The sequence below is a fragment of the Acanthisitta chloris genome, unplaced genomic scaffold (assembly GCF_000695815.1).
Source record: "Acanthisitta chloris isolate BGI_N310 unplaced genomic scaffold, ASM69581v1 scaffold31023, whole genome shotgun sequence".
In the NCBI taxonomy this organism is placed as follows: domain Eukaryota; kingdom Metazoa; phylum Chordata; class Aves; order Passeriformes; family Acanthisittidae; genus Acanthisitta; species Acanthisitta chloris.
Window position 1 is genome coordinate 7,144 of NW_008664862.1, and position 14,201 is coordinate 21,344.

Consider the following 14,201-nt stretch of genomic DNA (forward strand, 5'->3'; position numbering starts at 1 on the left):
TGCCAGGAAGCCAGGTGGGGTCAGGCTCTGCTCCCAGGGAACAGGGACAGGGTGAGAGGAAACACCTCAAGCTGTGCCAGGAGAGGTTCAGGTTGGACATCAGGAGGAATTTCTGCATGGAAAAGGGTCATATCCTCAGTGGACAAATAAAGATAAGCTGTTCTTTGCCACAGAGTTGATCTGGTTTTGCAGCTCCTGGCCTGGAGGTCTTTCTCTTGGTTGGGTTTTGGTTTGTTGTTTTCTTTTCGTTGGTGAGAGGAAACACCTCAAGCTGTGCCAGGAGAGGTTCAGGTTGGACATCAGGAGGAATTTCTGCATGGAAAAGGGTCATATCCTCAGTGGACAAATAAAGATAAGCTGTTCTTTGCCACAGAGTTGATCTGGTTTTGCAGCTCCTGGCCTGGAGGTCTTTCTCTTGGTTGGGTTTTGGTTTGTTGTTTTCTTTTCGTTGTAGGCTCTCTGGTGTGGAGGACAGGCTATAAACTTAGGACTAGAATATTTGCTCCTATCAATCCAGTCTCCCACTCATACACTTCCCCTTCAGTTGCTGGACATAGTTGTAGGCTGGAACAGAAGAAGAAGTGTCCTTACTTCCCTGTTGGTGACGCATTTGGTACCTACCAGGATGGGCAGAGAGGAGCAACTGGCAGGCACTGAGCCGCAGGAGAGGTGTCTGTGCTGCAGGTCTGGCCAAGTGCTGTGGCTTTGAGTTCCCTGGTCTCTGCTACATCCCCAAGGAAGCAGGAGGAAGAGCAGGATGTTTGGCTTCTGAGCAAGGAAAAGCTGTGCTGCTGCCAGTGGCTAATGCTAGTTTGCAGCCTGGTGATGTTCCTCTTGTTCCAGCTCAGGACCCCAAACATGTGTGTCCCTGCTCTTCCCAGCTCTCTGCTGGCTGTCCTGGGAGGGAATTCTCTGGTTTGTTGAAATCACAGCTGTGGGTTAGCTCCCATTAGGAAAATCCTGTTCTTGGTGTGGAGGAAATCTGCCCTCCCCAGTGACAGGCCAAGCTGTGAGCGTGGAACCAGGAGGAGAGCATGTGCTCCTCAGTGGTCCAGTGCCAGGGGTCTCCTGATGGATGCAGATCCACAGCAGTGGATATGGATACACAGCAGTGGATGTAGATCCACAGCAGTGGATGTAGATCCACAGCAATGGACATGGGTCCACAACAATATTTAGGACTATGTTAGTTTACTTGGAGAATAAGAACACTGACTTCTGCAGGAGAAACGCCTGTCCCTCTGCTGCAGGATGTAAATCAATGTAAGGGAAAAGCCATTAAGGACATAGCACTGTAGAAAGGCTCTTTGAGAACACATACAGAGCTACAGATTTTGCAGCTCTGTTTCAGAGGCAGCAGGAGTGAACATTCCCTCCTCCTTACCTTGGCTGTCCCGCAGGGTTTCAGCCCTGGCTCTGCCTTGGCTCCGCACACACGCCACAGTTAGGAGTGTAGGGTGCTGCAGTCAGGCTGCTTCACACAACGGGCAGAGGAGCCACTGCTCTCCTCAGGTGGTGCCAGGTGTCCTGGGTAATATCCCAGGCAAAAAGTCCAACCGTGGCAGCACCTTACTCCCTCCCTTCCAGGCTGTTGCACTCTGCTGCTTGTCCCTGCTGTTTCAAACTCCCATCCACACACAGCTTTGCTCTTGCCCTGTTGAGTAGCTTTAATCATGCCACTTTGGGCACTTTCTCCCTCTGGGAGCCCAGAACAAAGCTCTGTGTGAGTAGCACCCGTGGCAGGAAGCAAAGCCCTTCCACAGGGAAGTGTGTTCACTGAGAGGGATGATGCAAACCAAGCTTGGTAATACCTTAATTATATTTGATGGGACTTAACCCTTGGCTCTGTCAGGTCTGAGGTTGTCAGACAGGGTTCAAATGTTGTCAGGCCTTGTGGGCAGTGTTAACAGCTGAGCTGGATTTCAATGTGCTAATAAGAAAGAGAGAGAGAGGGGTTTGATTATTAGTTATTTTATTTCTCTGCTAAATTCTGCAGGTTTTGTGACGATCACAATATATAAACCCACTCAAACAGACATTTTCAAAGCATTTTGCTAATCTGACTGGGAAAAGGGTTTCTCTTTCTCACCTGTGTTGTCTTAGTGACCTGACTTGCCTTGCAGGGCTCAGCAGATTCGTACACAAGCAGACCCTCAGACTCTGATGTCTCCCTGGAAGAAGACAGGGAAGCAATCCGCCAGGAGAGAGAGCAGCAAGCAGCCATCCAGCTCGAGAGGGCCAAGGTGTGTTCTTTGCAGCTTTAATAACTGAGCTGTGTGGCATTTATCTTTGCCCTGCTCCGATCATTCACGCTTGGTTTCTAATGGTGATGCTCTTTGGGAAGGGTTTGACAATGGAGTGGAGTTGTTTGGGGAACAGAGGGTAAATACTCTCCTCTAAATGGGAATATTCTCCAATGAGCTGGGCTCTGCTGGCTGCTGGGAAGTTATTAGCTCTGAATTTTGATGTGTTTTTATGTATTTGGCAAATGTCCTCTGGTGATACAGCCATTGCTTCAGAAAAGTTTCCACTGGTGGTGATGTGTTTCTGTTTCCAGTCCAAACCAGTAGCATTTGCTGTCAAGACCAACGTGAGTTACTGTGGAGCTCTGGATGAAGATGTTCCTGTCCCAAGCACTGCCATCTCTTTTGATGCCAAGGACTTCCTACACATTAAGGAGGTAAACCCAGGAACTGGGAAAATGGGATGGAAAAGGGAATCTTTTTTATATTCCAAGGACTATGATTTGAACAGGTTGAGCCTGACAAGGAGAGCCAAGAGCTGAGGTGTCGCGATGGAGAGACGGGACGCAGCTCGATGCAAGCAAGATGTCCATTTATTGTTGTTTTTCACAGATACTTACAGTTTTCTTGGCTTAGCGTGTTCTCTGCCGATTGGCTTATTCTCTACATTAGGTGTGCACCAATTGGTTAACCTAAGGCACAACAACTTGTTACATGTCTTCTACCCCAGTAACATCCTAACTCCTGACCCGGCAGGCAGGGGCTTTCTGTTCCAGGGTCCATCTCCACACAACTCCTCCCAAGGCTCTCGGGCAACAAGTGCTAACACATCCCCAGAGCAGCCCAGACATGCTGAGCCTTGCTGAGAGCAGCCAGAGGGGGACATCCACCTGGTCAGTGATGCACCTCAGCCTCTGAGAGGTGGTTATCCTGCACCTTTGTTACACCTGATGTTAGCAGCTTATTGGGTTTTCATGGCGCAGGAAGGAAATAATGTCCCTTAACGTGGTGGGTTTGGGTTCTTTCCATCCATTGAAGGTTGTGGTGGATCAGAGATCACAGAAAGGCATTCTAATGACACAGAGTAGAGTAGGTCACACCAGGTCTTCAGGAAGCACCAGATAAGCTTGTGAAGGAGGAAATAAGCCCTAGAATAATACATTAAGCAAATACTAAAGAGGACAGATATAAAAATAAGGCAAAGAATGGGAATAAATGAAATGGGCCCTTGAGGATGGCTTTGGTGGAGAAAATTGCATTTTACTGCCTGCTGAGCAGATTTTCTGCAGTTCTTTCTCTGAAGTGAGCCCTCCACATTTGCATAACCCCCCGTTGTGCCATAGATTGCTGCACAGGCTTGCAAAGGCATCTTTTCATCTCTGCTCTCCGCGTTTATTTCAGGGTGTGCAATGCTCATCTGTCTCTTTCTTCCAGCATGTGTTCCTCATCGCTTCAGAGCACTGATCTCCCTTGGAAAGGAGGGAAACACCTGCTTCTGCCCCTCTGGAGACTGCTGTTAGAACAGGGGGTTGCTTTCCATTCCCTCTCCCTGAGGGTGACACAGGAGAGGCAGCTGAATCCCTCACTCCATCAGTTTGTGGCAGAGGTTTTGATCTTGGCTGTCCTAAGACATGGACACCTTTATTGTCAGGGCACAGATTGAGTTCAACATATTAAACTCCTATTTTTTCTGGACATTTTTTCCAGGCAAATGTCCCAAATCCATGTCTTGGCATTCCATGAGTTGTCTGAACAAGCAGGCTCACATTGCCACTAAGCTGTAAGCCTTGTGGCTTACTGGTGTTTGTCAGCTCTGCTGGGGGTTTAGCAGACTTGCTTTGTTAACACTGAAACCTTCAGCTTGCCTGGAAGCTCAATAGGGTTTTGGGAATGGTTCTCCATGCTGGAAAAAGGCTTTGCAGAGTGTTTCAAGGATCTGGCAAGCCAGTTTGGAATAGAATGGTTCCAGGTTTTGGAGAAACACTAAGCTAGGGATGAAGCAAAGTCAGCCAGGGTGACACAGCAGCAGGGACTGAGGAGGTGCTGTACTGAGAACCTGTCCTGTATGTCTCATCTGTCTCCAAGACTATTATGTGCTTACTTGAGAGATGAAGTGGCAGCAATTACTGACAAAGCAGAAGAAATCATGGCCATGGCAACCAATGGGAGAGAATGTGGTGTGCCCACACACTGGATAACATATGGGAGGGAATGACCTAATGCGTGTTCCTCATGATATTGTTAGCATTCCTGGGGTTCAGATGTTCGCAGCATCATCACGGAGTCACAAACTGGTTTGGGCTGGAAGGGATCTTAAAGCTCATCCCATCTCACCCCTGCCCTGGGCAGGGACACCTCCCACCAGCGCAGGGTGCCCCAAGCCCCATCCAACCTGGCCTGGAACACTCCCAGGGATGGAGCAGCCACAGCCTCTCAGTTCACTGATTCCCACCAGCAGAATCTTAGGTATTTATCTGGTTTAAAGAATGTAAGTACTGCTGTTGACTTAACACAGTTAAAATTAAGCTTTACTTACTGATACTGTCTGAATTGCACTAACAGCCTGAAGAATAGCTCCTTAAAAAGCTGGAATGATAAAATAATGGAATCTCTTGCATAAATAACCCCAGAGGACAGGATTTAAGATGAGGTTCTGAGGATTATGTTAATATTCGTGTGTGTGGATGGGTTAATGAAAAAAAACTCGTTTATTTTTCACAGCTGCCAAGGCTCTGTGGTTCAGGGGCATCCGTTAGGCACTGCTGTACCTCTGGCAACAGGGACATGGGATTTGTGTGTTCTTGCAGGAGCTTAAGTGCTTGAAAATCTGGAGCCAGGAGCAGTGATCGTTTGTAGGAGGAGATGTCTGTGATAGCTCTGTCCTCCAGGCATGCAAACCAAATTGGTTGCTGCTCTTAATGACTTGAGAGTCAGTTGTGAGAAGTGATGTTTCTGTGGAGCACGGAGGTGCCTATTGAAGCACAGCAGAGTGGAAGGGTTTCAGATATTCTTCTTCTGAAGCTCTGCTGGCAGCCAGCGACAGCAGGTCCTCTTCCACCACCACATCCACTAGGATGCTGCTCTTCATCTTCCCAGCATTCCAGCTAGGCCAGACTTCCAGTAATCCAGAAAAACGTGTTACTAAAGGTTAATGATAAATGAAACATTATACTTTGAGGTGTGTATTAAGTTCCTTCCTACAGGTGAAGTTTTCTACTGTCATAACATATTCTTAATGTCATCCAAGTGCCTGGAAAGCAGATGGGAAGGGGAAGGAGGGAGGAAGGGAAAGTGGCAGCGGTGGTGGTGATGTTTGGTGTAGGCCGTTAAATGTGACAAGGGGCCAATTGAGATGGTGTTGATGGGGATCTGAAGGTGTTACTGTTGTGTTTGGCTGCTGGGAGTGGTTTGGTGGCCTTGGATCACCTAACCACTTCATCTCATTGAATCAGCATCACGCTCAGCACCTTGGTGGTGGCATCAGAGGGCATTCCCAGCAGGATGTGTTGGGGCAGTTGAGAGCTAAACCAGGTAATGCCACTGCCTCAAAGACACCAAGCTCCCAACCACTGCCTCGCACCTCCTAACTTCCCCAGGTTGTCCATCCTTTCAGGTCGTGTGAGTGGTTTTGTTGGCCAGGCTGGAGTGAAGAGCTGTGGGTACAAAGGAAGGGAATCGGGCCCCTGGAGCACTTGGAGCTGACAGCAGTGACCTTCCTGTGTTGCAGAAGTACAACAATGACTGGTGGATAGGGAGGCTGGTGAAGGAAGGCTGTGAGATTGGCTTCATCCCGAGCCCGCTGCGCCTGGAGAACATCCGCATCCAGCAGGAGCAGAAGAGAGGGCGATTCCACGGAGGGTAAGAGTGCTGTGACCCCTCCAAAGCACTGCAGATCCTTCCTGGCACCAGGCTGTGCCTCCAGAGCTCCCTTGGCTCGGGGTTAGTGCAGCGTTTGGGTTGGATTCCAGCTGCAGGTCTGTGTCTGCGGGTACAGACGTGGCAGAGAGGGATGGGGAGAGACGAGACACAGTGTGTGTGACTGCAGGAGAGAGCAGTATACAGTCTGAGTGACAGTGGCAGGAATTCCTGAAAGCTTTGTGTCCCCGTGGACTGACAGATTTTTTTCCCAGCTATTCTTTAGGTTCTGGGTTTTTTCTTCCTGATTTTTCTCTTTCTCTCCCTTTTGGCCCAACCCAGACTTGACAAACTTTGTAAGATAAGCTTTGTCATTTCACTTCCTTTATCCATCCTCCAGCCTGAGCCTTTTGGGTCTCCACCCTGCCACACCTGGGGATTGCAAATCCCTGGGACAACAGAAACTTGGGCACAGGTCTGGGAGTTAAACCTGGTTTGCCTTAACCACAGATCAGACCCTGAAGTCACTCCTGAATCTGGATACACAAAATATTTTTGTATCTGAATACACGAAATACTTTTGTCTTTTAAAAAATCCCCCAAATCACTACCAGAGGATTGCTCCCCAGTCATTGAAAGTGAAATTGAAACATTCCCATGAATGACAGGGAGCTCAAAACCTTTAGTCCTGCAGAGTGAAGAGAAGGAGACAATTGAATCTGGAGCTCAGAGAGCAGGAAGAGGAGCACAGTTTAGCCTGTGCAGCACTGTCAGGGAATTTTGCCTTACTAATGTACTTAACCAAGGTGAGGAATCATTCCCAGTGTAAAACACCTGGGGAAGTGTTTTCAGACTGATTGGACAGCAATAACTGAGATTCTTCCAAATTGCTTTTCTAATTTTTGAGAGAGCTTCAGAGGACACCAATGAGTCTCAGTGTGCAGAGAGAGTATCACATGCCTCAGTGAGACACTCAGGATGTGTCTGAGCAAATTCAAAGGAGTTTGTAAGGATAAAATAGCTTTTTTTTGAGCACCTTGGTTAGATAAAGTTGTCTACATCTGTACCTGGTGATTTCTTTAAGGCTGTGACAGTAAGGCTCTGTGGGATGAAGAGGAGTTCCAGTTTGGGCTGAGCAGGGCAGTGAAAAGTCATCTAACCAGAGAATGATGGAATGGTTTGGGTTGGAAGGTCAGGCACTGGGATATTGCCCAGGAAGGTGGTGGAGTCACCATCCCTGAAGGTGTTTAAGAGGATCTGGCACTGGAGGATATGGTTTAGGCGGCAGCAGTTTTGGTTGCTGAAATCAAGGTTTTTCTTGGAGATTATGCTAGTTTGAGTTACAGAAACACTATTCTATGACCTTAAAGTCATCCCATCCCACCCCTGCTCTGGGCAGGAACACCTCCCACCAGCCCAGGGTGCTCCAACCCCATCCAGCCTGGCCTGGAACACACCCAGGGATGGAGCAGCCACAGCTGCTCTGGGCAATGTTCCAGTGCCTCACCACGCTCACAGCAGTTAAAGTTTCCAGACTCCTACCACATGTTTGCAGGTTTTTGAGGAAGGAGATTACCTTGTGGCTCCTCATGGGTCAGTTTCTCCCAAAAAAACCTCCCATGTGTTCACCTCTGGGTGCTTGGTGTTAATGAGGTTCTCTGTGCTGCCCTAGGAAATCCAGTGGGAATTCTTCCTCCAGCCTTGGGGAGATGGTTTCTGGCACATTTCGAGCCACGCCCACTGCCGCAGGTGAGACAGGGCCATTCCAGGAGGAAACTCTTGCTGCTGCTAATAGGTCTGTTTTGGATCCTTCTGTTCCCTTTTGCTGAGTTACGAAGAGGTTTGACAGCTAAGTGCTTGTGCTCAGAGTGGGAGGGACACAGGTATTCCTGGCCATGCTAAGTGGCTGGGAAAAGCCTTGGGAGCTGCCCTAGAGTGAGTAGAATGACCAGTTTAAACAGGGCTGGACAAAGGGAGGAGCAGGGAGAAGTCCCAGTGCACTGCCCAAGGGATTTGTTTGCATGGGCTGTGGGTGTTGTGCCCAGAGTGTGTTGTAACCAAGTTCTCATTTGGTCTTCCAGCAAAACAGAAGCAAAAAGTGGTAAGTAAAGCTTTTCTTTCCAGTTTGTTTAATCCTAATATTCCCAGGATTTGCATGTGGCTCTTGTTTGGTTAATGGCCTGAAGGGTTGTTTTCCTCTTGCAGACAGAACATATTCCCCCGTACGATGTGGTGCCCTCAATGAGACCTGTTGTCCTGGTGGGTCCATCCCTGAAAGGCTACGAGGTATGGACGTGTTTATTGTTACCCGTAACCTCCTGAGCACAGTCAGTGTGTTTGGTCCAGTGCCAGTGGTCTGTGCTAAAGTGACCTGAGCTTGCATAATTATTAAATGATTGTTAGATCAATATTAAATTCAAGTGGTCCGAGCTTCAGTAGAAATGTTCTGTCAGGATCAAGAGCTTTACTTGCACTGCTTTAAGCACAGTGCACATCCACTCTTTTCAGGGCACTGGTTCTTGCTTAGGTCAAGGAGAAGAGAATTTGTGTCTGCTACAAGCAGAAAGTTGGAGCAGTTGAATTAATGAGCTGAACTTCTCTACACATATAAAATTTCAGTCAAACCAGCACATGCTTAGAGCCTAAATCAGCAAAAATGAAGGAGCTTCCTCCTTGTTCTTCTGTTTTCACTTGATTAGTGTATTGAAATGTCTTTGCAAAGAAGCCTTTAACCCTTGTAAGGGTTTCCTGTGGAATATCTGGGCAAGAGCAGCCGGGCAGAAAGGGACCTGAGAGTTTGGAGAGACAGGAGCTGAACAGGAGCCAGCAGTGTGCTCAGGGGGCCAAGAAGGCCAATGGCATCCTGGGCTGGAGCAGGGACAGTGTGGTCAGCAGGACCAGGAGGTGATTCTGCCCCTGGTGAGGCCACACCTTGAATCCTGTGCTCAGCTCTGGGCCCCTCAGCTCAGGAGGGACATTGAGGAGCTGGAGCAGGTCCAGAGAAGAGAACGAGGCTGGTGAAGGGACTGGAGCACAAGTGCCATGAGGAGAGGCTGAGGGAGCTGGGGGTGTTCAGCCTGGAGAAGAGGAGGCGCAGGGGAGCCCTTCTCACCCTCTGCAACTCCCTGACAGGAGGTTGGAGTCAGGTGGGGGTTGGTCTCTGCTCCCAGGCAACCAGCAGCAGGACAAGAGGGCACAGACTCAAGCTCTGCCAGGGGAGGGGTAGGTTGGATCTTAGGAAGAGATTTTTTACAGAGAGAGTGATCAGGCATTGGAATGTGCTGCCCAGGGAGGTGGTGGATTCACCATCCCTGGAGGTTTTCAGGCTGAGACTGGATGTGGCACTTAGTGCCATGGGCTAGTGACCACGGGAGGGTTGGACTTGGTGATCTTGGAGGTCTTTGTCAACCCAGTTGAGTCTGTGATTCTATAGTAATGACAGCAAACCCATTCCTGAGGCTGCAGCAGGTCCAAGTGAGCATTTACCACCTGCTGCACCAGCGGAGGCTTTAGCAGGGCAGTCAGTGAGTCTAACCATCTGCTGAGTGTTGTGCTGAACCAGGAGCTAAATAAACATAAGATGCAAGAGACACTTCATTAAGCTAAATTAACGTTGGTGAGACTTTATAGGAGATTGTTAAACATACTGGGACCATTACTGGCACAGGGCAGTTTGTTGCACTGGGGGTTTCGGGGAATGACTCAAGGTGCAGTTTATTTTTCTGGGGAAATCCTTTTGGCTATCTTTTTTTCTGGCTAAATTCTTTTGACTCTCTTTTCCTGCCTAAGTTCTGTGTGAAACATTTTGAAGGACAGCTAGGAGAACTGAACTGCCACAGGCCTGGGGGCTGTGATGGAGCTCCTGCCTAGCCTGGAGGTAACAGTTTTCAGCCTGAGTTGTCCTGGGAAGGCCAAGGAGCTCCTTCTGTCAAGTGGCTGACAGCTCTGGGCTGAGCATCTTGGCTGTGTCTCCGTGCACAGGGATGGAGCATCCCATTTTTATTCCCTTAGTGTCTCTCTGAGAAGTGTTTCCCTGTTACAACACTCACCCAACAGGGAGAATCTTGTCCCTGAAGCTTGAAGCCAATTCTAATTATGTCATTGCAGGAAAACCCCAAATGATCTATTCAACCTGAACATCTCTTGTGCTTCTGGGGGCCTTTGGGGATGGTTTGTCTGTGGAAGGGGCAAGGTGTGCTCAGGGAAAGGCAAGGCAAGAGCAGGCAGTGACAACTCTCACCTCCTCCCTGCTGCACTTGGGGAGTGAGTCAGAAACTTGCAAGTATTAATCACCAAGCAGAGGTATGATTGTTGCCCATCAAAGGGATTGACTGTTGGCTGTGTCCTTACCTCCTACTTACCTCTCTTCTTCCTTTTGGCTTCTCTCTCTCTCTCTCTCTCTCTCTCTCTCCCCCCCCACCTGTCAATCCTCCCTGTTCAACCTTCCTCCCCTCAAAGGTGACAGACATGATGCAGAAAGCTCTGTTTGACTTCCTGAAGCACAGGTTTGATGGGAGGTGAGAAATACTGTCCTTCTCATGCTGTTTTTCCCATGTGTTACTAACATTTTTGTGGGTTTTTTTTTGTTTTGATGCAAGGTTTCATGCATGTTCGGAACTTCATGTCACCACTGAGGAGTGGAACACAGCTAATGTGTTACTACCAGTGCATGTGGCTTCATTTCTGCTGCGTCTGTGCTAGGATTTCTGAGTTGAGCACCGTAATTCTGCTTCAGGATCTTACCAACACCTAGGAAAAATCAGCTCTTAAATATCCTTTATTTAAGACTTTGCTTTCAGTACCTTAAGTAGTCAAAGATACTGAAAAAGGCAGTTTGAAGAGGGAAGTACTGAGAAATATAAGATAGAAAACAGTGTGTCAGAGCTGCCAAAATGGTAAGGAACATTCATCTTGGAGCACAGAGAATATTTCCTGAGGAGCTGAGAGAAGGCTAATTTGGATTTCTTTGCTTGTCCATGGCACCTCTTCCTTTCCCCATGAGCTCATGGGTCCTTGTAGGTGGCTGCTACACCTTTGGGACCTTCTGCCCTTCCTTCATCCCAGTTTGCTCATGATATTCTGACTGGGAAAAGAAGCTTAGACTGTTCCAGCTGGGATATAACACAGGTTTGGAATCCCTAAGCCATTGGCACTAGGGCAGGAAGAGTATTGGTGTGTGGAAGAGCTGGAGCAGGACTTGCTGTCAAGGTAGCTTTAGGGGGCAGTGAGGGGGGGGCAGAGCTGAACTGGTCCATAACCACCTTAGGCAGTTCATTTAGTGATCAACTTCTGTGCAGAATACCTGCTCTGCTGCCGTTTGGAGCTGCCTCAGCCCAGGTGAGCGTGCCAGCTCCTCCAGGCAGAGTGGCTGGTGTAAAACATGACAGCTGGAGCCTGCAGTGATGTGTCACCTCTCTGAGTGCTGCCAGTGCCTCTCCTCCCCACTCCTGAGCTGTGGCACTGCTCTGCTTCCTCTGCTGCCCCTGCATCAGGTGCAGGGACAGTTCCCTCCCTGCTGCTGCCCCGTGTCTGGCAGCCTGGTGCATGCTGCAGGCACCTGGGAGGCAGTTTGGGGCAGGAACCCACGGCAGCTGGGAGTGCTGAGCATGGCTGCTGTGCCTGGATCCTTCCCGAGGTGTGCTTTTACCCCCTGCCTGGGAATGTGCTTCTCAAAGCCCTGACTCGTCAAGGGCAGCAGTGCCTAAGTGCAGAGCAGACGGTGTGAAGCACCTAGAGCCATCCCTGCCTGTGGCAGGGGGGGGGGTGAGCCAGCCCAGGCCAGCGTGGGATTCTGGGGTTCTAGCTGCAGTGTTTGGCTTGTTTGATCCGATGGCAGGCAGAGCTGCTCCTGGCCTTGCCCTGCTGCCTCTCCCTGCCATTCCCTCAGTCTGCTCTGCGGTGCAGGCAGCAGAGGTTCTGCCTGGAGTGAGGGATTTTCCGGCAGACCCAAAGCCATTAGCAATACTGGCAGCTGGATCAGGCAGAGGTATAGAGTTCCAGCACTGGAGAAGCTAAGTGCCCCCAGCAAGCTGATTCCATTGATTTGAACTTTGAGGGACTTAGCCAAAAGCTTATTCTTGCTCCTCCTGCCAACTTTTATGGCTTTGCAGCCTTGCTCCTCCCCCCCTTGTCCTTATCTTTCTTTCCATCTCTTCTGCAATGCTGTGACAGGTTTACACTACCAAGGAAGGAACTGATTGTCCAAGGAAAAGCCTTTCAGAAGGCTTCAGTGAGACTTGAGCCAGCACGAGCTCCTTCCCTTGGGTTCTGCCACCTCCTCCGTTTCTCTCTGCAGCATCCTTGTCTGGCCAGTGAACCAAAGACACACAATCCTCTGATTTCTCCCATTTCTGTTTTAAACTCATTTATACCTTTGGTCTCTTCTGTATTTTCCGGTGATCATTTATTTATGTATTAAGTAGAAAAACACTTTGCCTTCTTTTTAACCCCCTTATGATAAATTCCCTCAGAGCTGCATAAACCTTAGGTGCTGTGGAAGAGCTTCTAGTCATTCCCAGCTTTCTTCTTTCAGTTATTCATAGCTCTTTGGCTCATCCCAGGCCTCCTAAATGGACTTGATATGAAGGGATTATGCGGTCTTTGTTCTCTAACAGTTTGTCTCACCATCTCACTGAGAGATGCAGGACAAAATCACTTTCCTTAAGCTAAAGAAGTGCAGTAAAGCTAAACTTCAGTTCAAGAAGTGCAGAGATCTGTGGCTCAACTTCCTTTTCTTCTGTTCATCTGAGTCACTTAGCTCAGGGAACAGCTCCCTGTCTGGAAAAGGAGGGTGTGGTTGGGTTCCATCTCCCAAATCAAGCAGCTCTGTTCCCTGACCCACAGGCACTCAGATAGGAGGTGTCCAGACCTGGCCCTTCCTGACCTCAGCTGTGTCAGGTTTACCCAGAGGTGTAGCTCTGTGGGGAAAGAAATGCTAATCCCTCACAACTCTGTTGCTCTATGTGCCCCAAGGCTCACATCACTTGCAGCAACTACATCCCAGAGTCTGCAGTAGCACAGGGAGTAGAAAACACCTCACAGTTACACAGCATTTCTTTATTTGCTCCTTCACGATGACATAACTCAGCCAGAAAACATGTCTGAATGGTGTTTTATTGCTCTTGCCCTTTGGAATGGGATGTGGCTGGAAATCATGCCCAGAGCACTGGAGGTTTGACTCCTATGTTTTTGTTGTTCTGTGTTCTCTCTCCCAGGATATCAATAACGAGAGTGACAGCTGACATTTCCCTTGCCAAGAGGTCTGTGCTCAACAATCCCAGCAAGAGGGCAATCATTGAGCGCTCCAACACCAGGTCCAGCTTGGGTAAGGCATTGCATAGGTGGAATTCCAACTGTGGTTACACACAGGAGGGAAGGGACAGGAGTTCAGGCTCACAGAGTCATGGAATGTCCTGAGCTGGAAGGATCCCACAAGGATCATCAGTGCAACTCCTGCCCAGGACACCCCAACACTGCACCCTGTGCCTGAGCGCTTTGGGCAAACACTCCCTGAGCTCTGTCAGCCTTGGGGCTGTGACACTGCCCTGGGAGCTGTTCAGTGCCCAAACACCTCTGGGGGAAGAGCCTTGTCCTGATCTCCAACCTGCCCCTGTTAAGTGCACAAACACCTCTGGGGGAAGAACCTTGTCCTCATATCCAACCCAAACCTCTCCTGACACAGCTCCAGCCCTTCCCAAGGTGTCATCAGCTCTGCAAAATTCCATGTGTCTACAGCATTTCCCACTTCATGGCAATGACATAAATCCCCGTGTGAGTCTGGGACAATGAGTGGGTGATGCTGTTTGTATCCGAGTGCTGCTGGGGCTGAATGGTCTCACCTGGTTGGTTTTCCCTCCCCAGCTGAAGTGCAGAGTGAGATCGAAAGGATCTTCGAGCTGGCAAGGTCCTTGCAGCTGGTTGTGCTGGATGCAGACACCATCAACCACCCTGCACAGCTCATCAAGACATCTTTAGCACCAATTATTGTCCATGTGAAGGTGTCCTCTCCCAAGGTAATGTGTCTCTGCCTTCAAATCCACAAGGGCCCTGAGGGCAGAGCGGGAGTGTGGAATCTCATCTGCACCTGAGGAAACTAAATGAGGG

At 49.2% G+C, this 14,201-nt stretch overlaps 1 protein-coding gene across 1 annotated transcript in view; it reads left to right on the top strand.

Moving 5' to 3' along the window:
• Positions 1-2,117: 2,117 nt before the first annotated feature.
• LOC103799219 (voltage-dependent L-type calcium channel subunit beta-4) overlaps positions 2,118-14,201 on the top strand; it is a gene marked incomplete at its 5' end in the record, with an annotated part of 18,204 nt that continues 6,120 nt past the window's right edge. The window contains 9 exons of the mRNA XM_009071523.1: positions 2,118-2,243; positions 2,558-2,680; positions 5,971-6,101; positions 7,771-7,847; positions 8,180-8,199; positions 8,304-8,384; positions 10,557-10,615; positions 13,313-13,422; positions 13,959-14,110. Coding sequence (XP_009069771.1) covers positions 2,118-2,243; positions 2,558-2,680; positions 5,971-6,101; positions 7,771-7,847; positions 8,180-8,199; positions 8,304-8,384; positions 10,557-10,615; positions 13,313-13,422; positions 13,959-14,110 — 879 coding nt within the window. The remainder of the gene's footprint in view (positions 2,244-2,557; positions 2,681-5,970; positions 6,102-7,770; positions 7,848-8,179; positions 8,200-8,303; positions 8,385-10,556; positions 10,616-13,312; positions 13,423-13,958; positions 14,111-14,201) is intronic.